Source organism: Trichechus manatus, unplaced genomic scaffold, assembly GCF_000243295.1.
Source record: "Trichechus manatus latirostris isolate Lorelei unplaced genomic scaffold, TriManLat1.0 scaffold00048, whole genome shotgun sequence".
NCBI lineage: Eukaryota > Metazoa > Chordata > Mammalia > Sirenia > Trichechidae > Trichechus > Trichechus manatus.
In genome coordinates this window covers 17,714,281-17,726,431 of record NW_004443984.1, presented here as the reverse complement: position 1 = coordinate 17,726,431, position 12,151 = coordinate 17,714,281, and the positions used below count along the sequence as shown (strand labels likewise).

The 12,151-nt window shown below is 56.4% G+C and overlaps 2 protein-coding genes across 2 annotated transcripts; one reads left to right on the top strand and one right to left on the bottom strand.

The window, feature by feature from the left end:
* Positions 1 to 493: 493 nt before the first annotated feature.
* On the bottom strand, positions 494 to 6,126 carry FBXO2 (F-box protein 2). The gene is made up of 6 exons (XM_004377240.1): positions 6,010 to 6,126; positions 2,230 to 2,583; positions 1,656 to 1,785; positions 1,491 to 1,586; positions 818 to 956; positions 494 to 628 (listed from the first exon to the last, which is right to left on the bottom strand). Exons 1-6 carry the CDS (start codon positions 6,029 to 6,031, stop codon positions 494 to 496), a joined length of 876 nt encoding a protein of 291 aa, XP_004377297.1. The 5' UTR covers positions 6,032 to 6,126.
* Positions 6,127 to 6,530: 404 nt separating this feature from the next.
* LOC101340297 (F-box only protein 44) lies at positions 6,531 to 11,746 on the top strand. Its single transcript, XM_023732029.1, has 6 exons — positions 6,531 to 6,602; positions 7,593 to 7,881; positions 9,283 to 9,409; positions 9,556 to 9,651; positions 9,759 to 9,894; positions 10,856 to 11,746. Exons 2-6 carry the CDS (start codon positions 7,617 to 7,619, stop codon positions 10,997 to 10,999), a joined length of 768 nt encoding a protein of 255 aa, XP_023587797.1. The 5' UTR covers positions 6,531 to 6,602; positions 7,593 to 7,616; the 3' UTR covers positions 11,000 to 11,746.
* Positions 11,747 to 12,151: the final 405 nt, after the last annotated feature.

Here is a 12,151-nt window from a genome sequence, read left to right as displayed (position 1 = left end):
CTCCTTGGCTCTCACAATCCCGGCCTTTGTTCGGCACTGCGGCCCTGGCTCGGCTGGCTCTGTACAGGCCCAAGGGCCCTGGAAACCGGAGCAGCTGGAGCCCCATCAAGTATTTTTCCATCCTGGGCCAGCGGCCCTCAGGAGACCGAGAAGGGAGCAGAGGAAAGGGCGTTCATTCATCCGTGTGATCATTCATTCCGTCCTTCCACAAATATTTATTGAGCGCCCACACAGAGGCAGGCACTGTGCTAGGCGCCAGGGATACAGCAGTGAGAGCCAGCCCAAGCCCACGCCCTCCGAGAGCTTGCATTCTAGCAGTGGGCTGCCAATGAGATGCAAATATATGTAGATTTATACCAACAGAACACCGTCTCCGGGCTTGGGACAAAGGGCAGGAGAGGAGTGGGGTAGGGGAGGCGAGGATGCTACAGACTAAATTAAGGCCTATCTACCCAAGCCTCTGGTCTCCAGGGCAGCCGGGGGGAAGGGTCACTCAGGGCTCCACCCACACGCTGCTGTTCGTCATCCGGGCCCCGAACCAGCCCTTCCAGTATACAGAGTCCTGCCCCGCGTGCTCGAAGCGGACGAAGCGGACGCCGGGCCCGTAGTCGGTGAAAGTGTGAGAAATCTGGGGAGGTAGGCAGGGAGTCAAGCCAGGAGGCCGCAGGGCCTCAAGGCCCCCCGACCCCGGTGCCCCGAGCGATCGCTGATTGCCAAAGCTGTTCTCAGCACCAGTACGCCCTTCCACCCCTCCGCCCACACGCCGTCTCCACGGGCCCCACCCCCTAGCGTCTAGGTCCACGCCCCTCCAGCTCACCTCGGTCCAGCCCCCTTCGTCAGCGTCCTGGGTAACTACCACCTGCCCACTGTTGAACTCTGCTAGCACGTCCTCGTGCTCCGACAGCAGCTTCACCGTGAGCTCGTACAGGCAGCCAGCGTCGCTGCGGCCCGAGTACCTTTCCGGAGGGAAGAAGGGTGCACCGGGGGCGCGGCCTCAGCCCGCTGGGCGCTGGGCGCGAACCATAGGCCAGGTCTTCTACAAACGTTCTCATCTACAGTCAACAATCCTGGCAGGCCAGTGCTACCAATAAGCCCATTTTACAAACAAAGAAACCGTTATCTGCAAAACCATTTTACAGAGAAGGTAACTCGCCCAAGATCCAAAACCAGGACTAAAATCCAGGTCCACCAGACCCAACCCTGGGGCCAAAGCCAGCCCACACCCGTTTTTTTTTTTTTGAACCGCAGACTGATTTTAATTTTTTTTTTTTTAATGTACGCATTTGCCTTGCCAAATTTTAAATCTCGGGCGACAAAGGGTAGATTTCCACTTGCTCCTGAAAACTCGGAAGCTGTCAACCCTCGAAGGCCCTTGGCTTACATGAGCATGACCCATAGAGTTAGGGACAGCTGCCCCTGAGACAGGGCACCGGCTCTAATTTGCCTCCACTCCCTCCCCTCTGATGAGCCCTGGCTCCACGGCCACTCACCAGTCCTTCACCACGATGGCTGGCTGAGTCGTGTCCAGCAGCTCCTCCCAGTAGCCCTCGGCCCGCAGGTCAATGACCTGCGCTTTGCGACACCACCTGGGAGAATTGGGGTCAAGACGGAGTGGATGCCCCCTGCCCCAACCCCTCCACGCACCTTCTTCTTACTCAAAAGAGGAGACGAAGAACTTCCTGATGCTGTCATCGTGGGTGAATTCCGCCCCACAGTCTCCAGGCAGCTCCTCCACCCTCCAGCCGTCCCCACCATGCTCCACGTCACACCAGCCCTCCAAGTCCTCTGTGGGGAAACAACAGCCCCACCCTGGTCACCCCATCCCTGCTGAGGGTGCAGGGGCGTGGCTCATGTCCCCAGAATGTGGGGCAGAAGAGACGGGGTACTTTAATGGTGTGCAGGGTGGGCAGATAATGGTGGGGGTTGAATGGTGGACACTTCCTGATTGTCCCAGATTCTCCCTCCTGGCTGGGTCCTCCACGGGACCTGTCCTTCCCCAGCAGAGGGTAGAAGGACCTGGGAAAGAGACTCCCAGGGCTCTGGGGTGCAGGCAGGTAGCCAGGGAGATAATAATAGACAGTATTTCTTGGGGCTACTTTGTGCTGGGCACTGTGCCAAGTGCTTTATCTAATTTAACTCTCCAAACAAACTTATACTGAGATGGCCCACTTTTACAGAAGGGGCGCTGAGCACCCCAGGCAGAGCGGGCCTCCCGGTGTAGCCACTCACCTTCCCCACATGGGTTTCGCAGCAAGTTGCGCCGCCGCTTGCTCAGGAAGTAGAACTGCTGCCAGTGGTCGCGCTCGTCCTCGGCGCCGCCCTCAGCCACCAGCCCCTCCTGTTGGCATTTGAGCAACCACAGCGGGGCGCCGTCCACCAGCTCCTTCCAGCGCAGGCATACCAGGCGGCAGGCCTGCACGAGCTCGGCGGCCGGGAGCTCGGCCAGCACGCGCAGCAGCAATGGCTCGGGCAGCTCATCCAGGTATGCGGCTGCCTCCTCCTCCTCGGGCCGGTCCTCCTCCTCAGGCCGGTCCTCCTCCGGCTGCTCCTCCAGGCTGGCCTCCTCAGGCTGGCCCACACTCTCTGTGGGCGGCAGCGGGTAGGGTGTTGTGACTCCTCACGGACTGTCCCCCTCCACACCCCAGACCCGCGACGTGCTGGGTATCCACTTCCACCATGTTGGGACAACCCACAGACTGGTGCCCAGTAGAGGAGGCCCAAGGGACTAGACCCTAAGTCCGATGAGGGGTCTCAGAGGCCTCAGTTTCCCCTGCTGGGTCAGTAAACCCCATACTTGAACAGATAACAGCAATGATAATATGGTTATTAACGGCATCCATCTATAGCATTGTTCTAAGGACTGTTTCAGAGTCCCTGGGTGGTGCAAATGGTTAATGTGCTTGGCTGCTAACCAGAAAGTTGGAGGTTCAAGTCCACCCAGAAGTGCCTCAAAAGAAAGGCCTGGCAATCTACTGCAGAAAAATCAACCATTTAAAACCCTGTAGAACAGTTCTACTCTGACACACCTGGGGTCGCCATGAGTTGGAATCGATTAGATGACAACTAGTTAAAGAACATTTCACACATGAACTCCTTCAATCCTCCCAACCACCTTCTGAGAGCCCGGCTCTGTCACTTCCTCAGGGAAGCCTTCCTGGGCTTCCCCCATTACAGCCCATATCCATCCTAGCTAGCTTTTGTCCTAGGGTGAGATGGTGTGATAAACGCCTCTCTCCTGATGAGACTAAGCTCCCTGCTTTACCCCTAGTACCTGGCTTCTGGCACCTTGGCTGGCAGGCTGTCAACAGCTATGTTTATTGGACACTTAGCAAGGGTTAGGCACTGCTCTAAGCATTACAATTTCATTTACTCTTTAAACCTGTGAACCCACTGAAAAACCGTTGCCGTCAAGTTGATCCTGACTCATAGTTGACTCTATAGGACAGAGAAGAACTGCCTCATAGGGTTTCCAAGGAGCAGCTGGTGGACTCAAACTGCCAGCCTTTTGGTTAGCAGCCATAGCTCGCTGTAGCTCTTAACCACTGCACCACCAGGGCTCCTTAAAACTGTGAGGACTTAAAACCTCGTTGAGGTTGCTGCAATTGCTGTCCCATTGTCCCTATGTCATTGATGAGGAAACTGAGGCAGAGAGAGGTTAAACAGCCCAGGATCACACTGCTAGTTAAGTGGTTGGGGTCTGGATTTAGGCCCAGGCAGTCTAGCTCCAGATTTACCTTTAACTACAACCACAGCAGCCTCGATAAAATAACTCGTTGAACTAGTAGGCACTGTTATGATTTTGATTTTGCAGATGAAAACACACAGGTTCAGAAATATGAAGTGACTTGCTGAAGGTCACACTGTTAGTATTAGTGTAGGGGACATGGGGTCTGAGGCCAGGGGAAAAAGAGCAGGGGCCAGCGATGCTGCAGTGGTCCCCCAGACAGCCACAGGAGTGTGACCATGTATATCTAACAGGGAGATATGACAGGTGTTTGGGAAAGGATGGCTTCTTCACCTTCTTTTTAATCCCTGGCCCTCAAATTTCTCATCTGTAAAATGGTAATCTTGTGCCAGGCCATTTGGACTGGGCTGATGCTCAAACCCCCTAAAGAGGGTGCAAGGACATAAGTTGTACGGAGGTGGACAGATGTGAGGTGCTGCAGGCAGGGCTATGTCCTGGATCCCAGCCGGCCTTGAGTAAGCAGATACCAAGTGCCCAGTGTCTCGGGGTGCGGGGGACAGTGGGGAGGAGATGGGGCCACTCTGGGTGATGGGGGAGGCCACTGCTCACAGACCTAGGATGGGGAGTTCCTGAAGGCTGGGCCCTGGAAAGCCGTTCGGGTGGGGGGCGGATGTGGAAGTAGGCCAGGCACTCGGGGAGAGGGCCGGCGCCAGGGCCTAGGCCCAAGTCCAGGTGATGCCAGGACCCCAACCTGCCAACCTTTAACCTCCTCACATGCAACTTTTTCTGCCCCTCCCACACAGTCAGCCCCTTGAGAGCTGGGTCTGGGCTTACTACCTCCTCCTCAGAGCCAGGGCTTTGAACCAGTTAGTTCTGGGTTTGATCCCCTGCTGAGAATTTGCACTTCCACCCACGATATAATGAATCAGAATCTACATTTAGCAAGATCCCCAGGTGACTGAGAGCCCAGCAAACAGTGAGTCCTCAGCAAACACTGTGAATTTTATTACAGTATTAACACAGCACTTTCCCTTCGTTATCGTCTATAATGTTTGCCACATCTTTATGATGGAGGGTATACCCCTCCCTTTTGGCAAAGAGGAAACTGAGGCTCAGAGAGGCTTAGCAGAACAGTGGGGAGGCAGAGAGAACAATGCCAGCTCCTGAAGCCACCTCACCTGGGCATGCACTGCCCACTGCTCTCTGGGGAGCTGGGCCCAGTGTCCTCACCTTTCCACCCCACCACCCCCCAGCTCTGCCTTGGCCCCGGTGGACACCTGATGCTCCCCGAAAGGTGTACCTCGCCCAGTGCCCTTCTCCTGGCTCTGGGCCTGGCACTTGAGGCCCCAGATCCAATTACAGACCCCCCCTCATGTGCACACAACTCCCCACATTGTTGCTGTGGAAAGTTATCTGGCCCCTGGACGCTGCCTCTGAGGCTGAGTCACTCACCTAGATTGGGCCCCGGAGTCCAGGGAATAGCTGGGCCCTGGGAAAAAGCAGGAGCCGATTCTGGGGCCCCACAAAGGGTGTGGCAAGGAGGCCACAGACTGGGATCCTGGGATGCAGGAGTTTCAGGGCTGGGAGAGGGGGAGCTCCCGGTATCCCAGTGCCTTCCCCAAGCAGTGCCCACCCTCAGCTGGGCCAGGAGAGAAAGGGTGAAGTTGATCCCACTCTGACTCAGCAGGCAATCCCTATGGGCACAGTGGGAGTTGGGAGGATGGGGGGTCTTTGGTGCCAGAGAAGATGACTGGGCAGACTCAGAGGGCCCTGAGCACAGGCCAAGAGCTGGCCCCAAACTCTCCCTCCCAACTGGCCTGGTCCCTTCTGGGCTTCCTACTGCCCAGGTGAAGGGCAGTCCCTCCCCAACGAGGGACCACAGGAGGAAGGCTGCTGTGGGGGTGGAGGCCAGTAAATATGAGAAACCCACAGGGATTCAGGCAGCTCACGGGCCAGAACTGGCAAAGGAAAGAAGGTGGTGGAAGAAAAAGGCTTGCAGCCTCCGCCATCCCAGACGCGTCCCAACCCCCCGCACCTGGGGAGTGGGAACGTGGGATGACTTCAATGCTATTTCCTGGGTAAATGGGATCCAGGAGTCCTCCCTTCCTGCCTGACATCTCTCAGGGCCTCACGCCACACCAAGATCCCAGAGTGAGGACCATGCTCTTTTGGGATTGTGTCAAGGGTTTTCTTGGTGAAAGTTTGCCGTGCTGGGTCTCGGGGAGCTCCCTCGCTCTTGGATGACCCCCCTCTTTGCGGTACTAGCCCGCTTGCGAATCTCCCCTCCCGGGCTTGAGCGAGTGGGTCCGGGCGGCGCCTGCTACCTGGGTCACCGTCTCCGTCCATCGCTGCGGAGGGCGGTCGCGAGAGGAGGAGGAGCCGGAGCGCTGCGGGGCTGCCGAGTCCCCGGCGGCGGCGAGTCTAGGCGCTGCCCGCGTCTGAGTTGGCCCCGGCCGGTCGAGCCTCTTAAATGCTGCCGCCTCGCCCCGCCTGCCTTTGGCCCCGCGCCGGGACGCCCCGCAGTCGGGGCGGTCAGCCCGAGGCTGCGGACCCAGGAGGCTGGGAAAGGTCAGGGGTCGGTTTTCTGTATGGGGGGGCCGGTTGGGGGCGCCTTCCAGCGCTATCCTGGGTGGCTGCGGGGAGGAGGTGGCGCAGGGACAGAGGGAGTCTGGGTCACGGACAGGGTGAGGGAGCTGCCGCCGGGGTGGCGGTGGGGGGACCCGGAGGCTCCTCCCGCCCACCTCTCCCCCAGGGTAATTTTCCTACGTCGCGATGGGGGAAGCATCCTCCGCGCTGCGCTCTTCTGCGCGGTGCGGAGGGGAGGGGCCGGGAGGCGGGGCCGCAACGCCAGCGATTGCTGGCAGAGGCCGCCGCAGGCCCGCGCCGAGCGGGATCGCGCAGTGGCGGCCAAGTGCAGGTGACCAGCAGGATGGAGCGTGGGAGCGTAGGGGCTAGGGCTCGGCCGGCGGGGCGGCTGCAGGGCTCGTCGGTTCCTGGCCGCTCCGCAGCGCACAGAGGGAGGCGCGGCGCGGCGCGAGCAAAGCCCAGGAGGCCGCGCTTTTCCAGGCTGCGCTGCGGCCGCAAGCGGCGGCGCGGGCGGGAACTGGGGCTGGGGTCGCACCATCGAGGCACAGGAGCCCGAGTCCTGATCAAGGGGGGCATTTTAAAGGCATAGTGTGGCAATACGGGGGCATAGGCACGCTGGGGACTTCGGACTGAAGCCCAGCCGTGCGGGTGGGGATGGGGGTGGGGATAGCGATAGCAATAGCAAAAGAAAAGGCCAAGGCCCTTCCCCGTCACCCACCCACTCTCCAGTCCGTGTGGCAGATTATCTCCCCTGTGAGTTTGAGAACGTCTTTTGATCCCTTTGGGTCTCCGTTGGAGACAGTGATAATTACTACCTCCCACACCCACCTCTTCCCCTCAGTACGTCTTGAGGATGGGAGAGAACAGGAAGTACAGGGCAGGCTGGAACGCTCTGCGGAGCTGCAGGTTGTTATTCTTACCTTAGAGTAGCCTAATGAAAAAAGACTGGCTCCAGAGTCAGAGCACGCCCGGGCTTCTTCCCCCTTTTGCCCCTGCCTGTGTGACCTTGCTCAGGTCGTGGCACATCTCCAGACCCCCTTAGCCTCTCTAGAGGCTGTTGTGAGGTGCGGTGAGAAAATCAGAGCTCACCTTTGATTGAGCACCTGTTTTGCCCTTGGTTGTTACACTGAGCCCTCTAACAAGTAAGTACTATTCATGGCCCCATTTTACAGAGGAGGAAACTGAGGCTTGGGAGAGGCACAGTGACTTTCCTGAGCTGGGATGACAGCTGGAGTGGGAACCGCCACCCCCACTGGGTGCTGCAAATACTGGGTCCTGGGGGAAGGGCCTGGTCTTTAGTGGAGCTTTTCAGTAACCGCAGGACGGTGTCTGGAAGCCATCAGCCATGGCCGTGGGGAACATCAACGAGCTGCCTGAGAACATCCTGCTGGAGTTGTTCATCCACGTGCCAGCCCGCCAGCTGCTGCTGCACTGCCGCCTTGTCTGCAGCCTCTGGCGTGATCTCATCGACCTCGTGACCCTTTGGAAGCGCAAGTGTCTTCGTGAGGGCTTCATCACGGAGGACTGGGACCAGCCCGTGGCTGACTGGAAGATCTTCTACTTCCTACGCAGCCTCCACAGAAATCTTCTGCACAATCCCTGTGCTGAAGGTGGAGTACGGAGTGGGATGGCGTGCCCTTACCCCTGCCCCCAGTCATAATACCAGCTAACATTTATTGAGTATGTATTATGAGCTGGAGTCCCTGGGTGGTACAGATGGTTAAGCTCTTGGCTACTAACCAAAGGTTGGTGGCCCAAATCCACCCAGAGTCACCTCAGAAGAAAGACTTGATGATCTACTTCTGAATGATCATAGCCATTGAAAACCCTGCGGAGCACAGTTCTACTCTGAAACACATGGGGTCGCCATGTGTCACAACTCAATGGCAACTGGTTTGGTTTCTTTTGGTTTGGGCACCATGCTAAGTAATTTGGATAGTTTAACTTCTTTGATCTTCTCTCAGTAACCCTAAAAGGTAGGTACTGTCAGTGTACCCTTTCTTCAGATGGGCAAACTGAGGCCAAGAGTGGCATTTCTTATCCCACTCATAAGATTATTTCCCCTGTGACCTTTCCTAGGAGAGGGAGAGTTGGCTGACTGGGACTAATTTTGCCCAAGACGCAAGACCAGGAAGTCAGAACCATATTTTGTTGGCCTAGATCCCAGATTCCAGGGTTAGACCTACTTGGACTATCCCAGAGGGCAAAGAGGCCTTTGCTTGTGGAAGAACAAGAGCTCCAGTCTTCTTTCCAATATGTTACAGTAACAGTAAAACAAGGTTTCTGCAGTCATCAGAACCCCCTTCTTCCCTTGCTGGGTTGTAACTAGTCACCTGGACACTGTAAAGGAAGGGTTTGGGAACTTAATCTTCCATTACATGGACACATTCTGGAACAAAATGATAAAACAACCCGTCCGGGCTGTCCAGAGCTTTGAGATGCCTGGCTTCATTTGACTTCCCAATAATCATGTTCTTGACTGATGGTTGGCAAACTGGTCCACTAGCCAAATTTGGCCCAGGAGCTAAGAATAGTTTTTACATTTTTGAATGACTGCAATAAAAAAAAAAAAGACTGCAATACAGACACTATGTGACTGTGAAGCCTAACATACTTACTGTCTGGACCTTTACAGAGAAAATTTGTCAGCCCCTGTTCTGAGCCCAGTTTAAGAAGAGAAAACCAAGGTTCAGAGAGGGAAAGTGATGTGCCTAAGGTCACTAAGCCTGGTGGTGGTAGAGCTGGGGCTAGGATCCAGGTCTGTCTGGCCCAGGTTAGAGCATTCCCCATTATGGAAGGGGCCAGGTCTAGTTTCATGGAAACCACTTAGCATGGTGCCTGGCATATAGGAAGTACTTAATAGAAGGTGGGCCCTGTTGACCTGCAGTGTCCCACAGCATGTGGCTCTAGAGCAGCTGGGGAGATCCAGGAAGAGGAACAGGGATGAGGGGGCACTTGGGAGGTGACCACCAAGGGGCTTCCCTTTGATGTGAACTCTGCTTTCCCACCAGAGGGATTTGAATTCTGGAGCCTGGATGTGAATGGCGGCGATGAGTGGAAGGTGGAGGATCTCTCTGGAGACCAGAAGAAGGAATTCCCCAATAGCCAGGTCAAGAAATACTTCGTGACTTCTTATTAGTAAGATCCAAGGCTGGGGGTCTCAGGGTGGGGGGCAGCCCAAGTCACTTCCTCCAAGGTCTCTCCTTCCCCTGGGAGAGGCAGTCCTAGCCCCCGGTGCCCTAGTGGTGAGCCCCAGCCCCTCCCATCCCTCCACCCACCTCCAGCACCTGCCTCAAGTCCCAAGTGGTTGACCTCAAGGCTGAAGGGTATTGGGAGGAGCTGATGGACACCACACGGCCAGACATCGAGGTCAAAGACTGGTGAGTGCCTGGGGCGAGGGTCTGGGGGGGGGCTTGCCGCTCCGGCGCCCCACCCCTACCCTGCCCCCCACCTCTGAGGTCCTGATGGGCCCTCACTCTACCTGCAGGTTCGCTGCCAGGCCGGACTGTGGGTCCAAGTACCAGCTGTGCGTTCAGCTCCTGTCGTCAGCGCACACGCCTCTGGGGACCTTCCAGCCGGACCCGGCAATGATCCAGCAGAAGAGTGATGCCAGGTGGAGGGAGGTGTGTGAGCTGGGGATGTAGACGTGGGACATTCCCCAAGGCTGAGACTGTAGTTAGACAGGACTGGGTTCAAATCCCAGCTCCTCCTTCTCACCTGGGCTTCGGTTATTCTAAGCTTCAGTTGCTTCATTTCCAGAGCTCGTAGAGCTCTGAAAGAAGTTAGAGGAATGATGTTGGTAGAGCCTGACCTGAAGAAATGTCCAAAAAGGTTGACTACTATTGATTACTAATATCAATTGTTATTACTGTTTAGACCGGGGTCAACAAGGTGTTGTTAAAGGGCCAGATATAAATATTTTAAGCTTTGCGGGCCATACCATTTCTATCCCAGTTACTTCAGTTCTGCTGTTGCAGCGTTAAAGGAGACTTAGACAATATGTAAATGAAGTTTGTAAAACTTTATTCACTAAAATCAGCAGCTAGCCTGCTGGCCAAAGTTTGCCAACCCCTGATCTAGACCAGCGCTGTCTGGTAGAACTTTCTGCAGTGATAGGAATGTTCTGTATCTCCGCTGTCCAGTACGGTAGTCAGTAGCCACGTGTGACTCTTGAGCACTTTTAAAAGCCAGTTCTCTAGTGGGGCTGAGGAACTGAATTTTTAATTTTAATTTAAATGGCCACATTGACCAGTGACAACCGTATTGGACGCGGCAGGTCTAGACATCCTTTGGTTGTTTGCAAGGTTTCCTTCAGCTCCATTGATCTGCATGATAATCCTGCAGACTGAACATGGCAGGACTTTGCTCCATTTTACAGATGAGGAAACTAAAGCCTAGAGAATGGAAGTGGTCTGCCCAAAATCACAGGGCTAGGACTAAAACTCCATTCTGCTGACTCCTAGTCCAGCGTTCTTTCTCCAGCCCTACGAGCTTCACCCCTTCCTCACTCCCCTGCCCCCTCCAGCAGTGCCACCCCTAGGGTCAGCTTCTCTGACCTTTCTCCCTCCCTCTGCCTGCCCCCAGGTCTCCCACACATTCTCCAACTACCCACCTGGCGTCCGCTACATCTGGTTTCAGCATGGCAGCGTGGACACTCACTACTGGGCTGGCTGGTACGGCCCGAGAGTCACCAACAGCAGCATCACCATCGGGCCCCCACTGCCCTGATGCCCGTGAGCCCCCATCTGCCAAACCCCAACTGGTAAACTGCTCTCAGAGAAGGACAGGGCTTGGGAAGGGGGGGGCAGGCTCCCCCAACCCCCTAGCTCACCCTTGTCCCCTAATTGCCTTTTTTTTTGTGGTGCCTCTCAGTTTGTGCAGCCCTCTTCTCCCACCCAGGGTCTTGGCTTAAATGATGGCAAGGAGGCCTGCGTGGACCCCTTTAATAGATAGGGCCCCTGAGGCTAGGGAGGTGCAGGCTCCTTTGAGAGTGAGCCTCCAAGCTCAGATACCAACCTAGATCTGCATCTCTACCTTCCTCTTCTAGGGCCTTTCTCCCTGTGCTGTCTGGGGCCCTTGGAGCAGAGACAGGCAGGGAGTCGGGCAGGCTGGTGTTTGCCCTGGATAGTTCTGGTGCTGGGAGGCAACCATGTAACTCAGACATATCTGGAAAGGAGAGGGAGGGCCCTGCGGTCCTGTCCTCGGCTCCGTTTTGCTGCTCCTAAGCTGTCTTGCTCTGAAGAGTTGGCTTTGGCCCAGAGGCTTAGGCCTAGTCTGAGATGGGCTGACCCAGGGTGGAGTAGGGGTCCAGCCTGTGTTTGGACTATCCTCATGTCATTGAAGCCCCAGAAGCCAGATGGGTACCAGGTAGAGGCTGGGCTTCCCAGAGGACCCCCAGAATCCTGCCCAGGGTGACCCAGGGCAGGTAGGGGGCAGGACTGAGCTCTGATTCTAACAGCTGGAACGAGTGAGCCCTGGGTGAGTGGGTAGGGGGTTGCCAAGGACCACTCGTCCACCTCCATAGCCCGGCCAGGCTCCCTGTGGCCTGGAGACTGTTGTAAGCCCCCACCCTACCCTCGAACTGCCATTCCCAGGACCTCCCCACCCCACCACACTCCTGCCTCCCACTTCTTCTGGAAGGACAGCAGTGCCCTCTTGATCCCACCCAGCCCTGCTGCATGCAGCCAAATAAAGTGTTCTCGACCCAGACAGTGCCCTTTTGTTTCTCAGGGGAAAGGCAGACCTGATGGGAGGCCCTCCCCTGGGCCCTGCAGAAGGTGCAGCATGTGGCTTCTGCCTGCGGCACAGAGAGGGGTTGGCATTTCAGATCACAGAACAGGAGTCTGGGCACAAGGCTAGAAGTAGGGGGTTTGTGGATGT

Bases quoted from the DNA above. Each gene is read 5' to 3' on its own strand.
- FBXO2 (XM_004377240.1), bottom strand. From the start codon at position 6,031: ATGGACGGAGACGGTGACCCAG. The intron at 2,584-6,009 runs GTAGCAGGCGCC...TGCCGCCCACAG, and splicing joins GGACGGAGACGGTGACCCAG to AGAGTGTGGGCCAGCCTGAG. The intron at 957-1,490 runs GTGAGTGGCCGT...CCCTCCGGAAAG, and splicing joins GCCATCGTGGTGAAGGACTG to GTACTCGGGCCGCAGCGACG.
- LOC101340297 (XM_023732029.1), top strand. From the start codon at position 7,617: ATGGCCGTGGGGAACATCAACGAGCTGCCTGAGAACATCCTGCTGGAG. The intron at 9,652-9,758 runs GTGAGTGCCTGG...CTCTACCTGCAG, and splicing joins GACATCGAGGTCAAAGACTG to GTTCGCTGCCAGGCCGGACT. The intron at 9,895-10,855 runs GTGTGTGAGCTG...GCCTGCCCCCAG, and splicing joins GTGATGCCAGGTGGAGGGAG to GTCTCCCACACATTCTCCAA.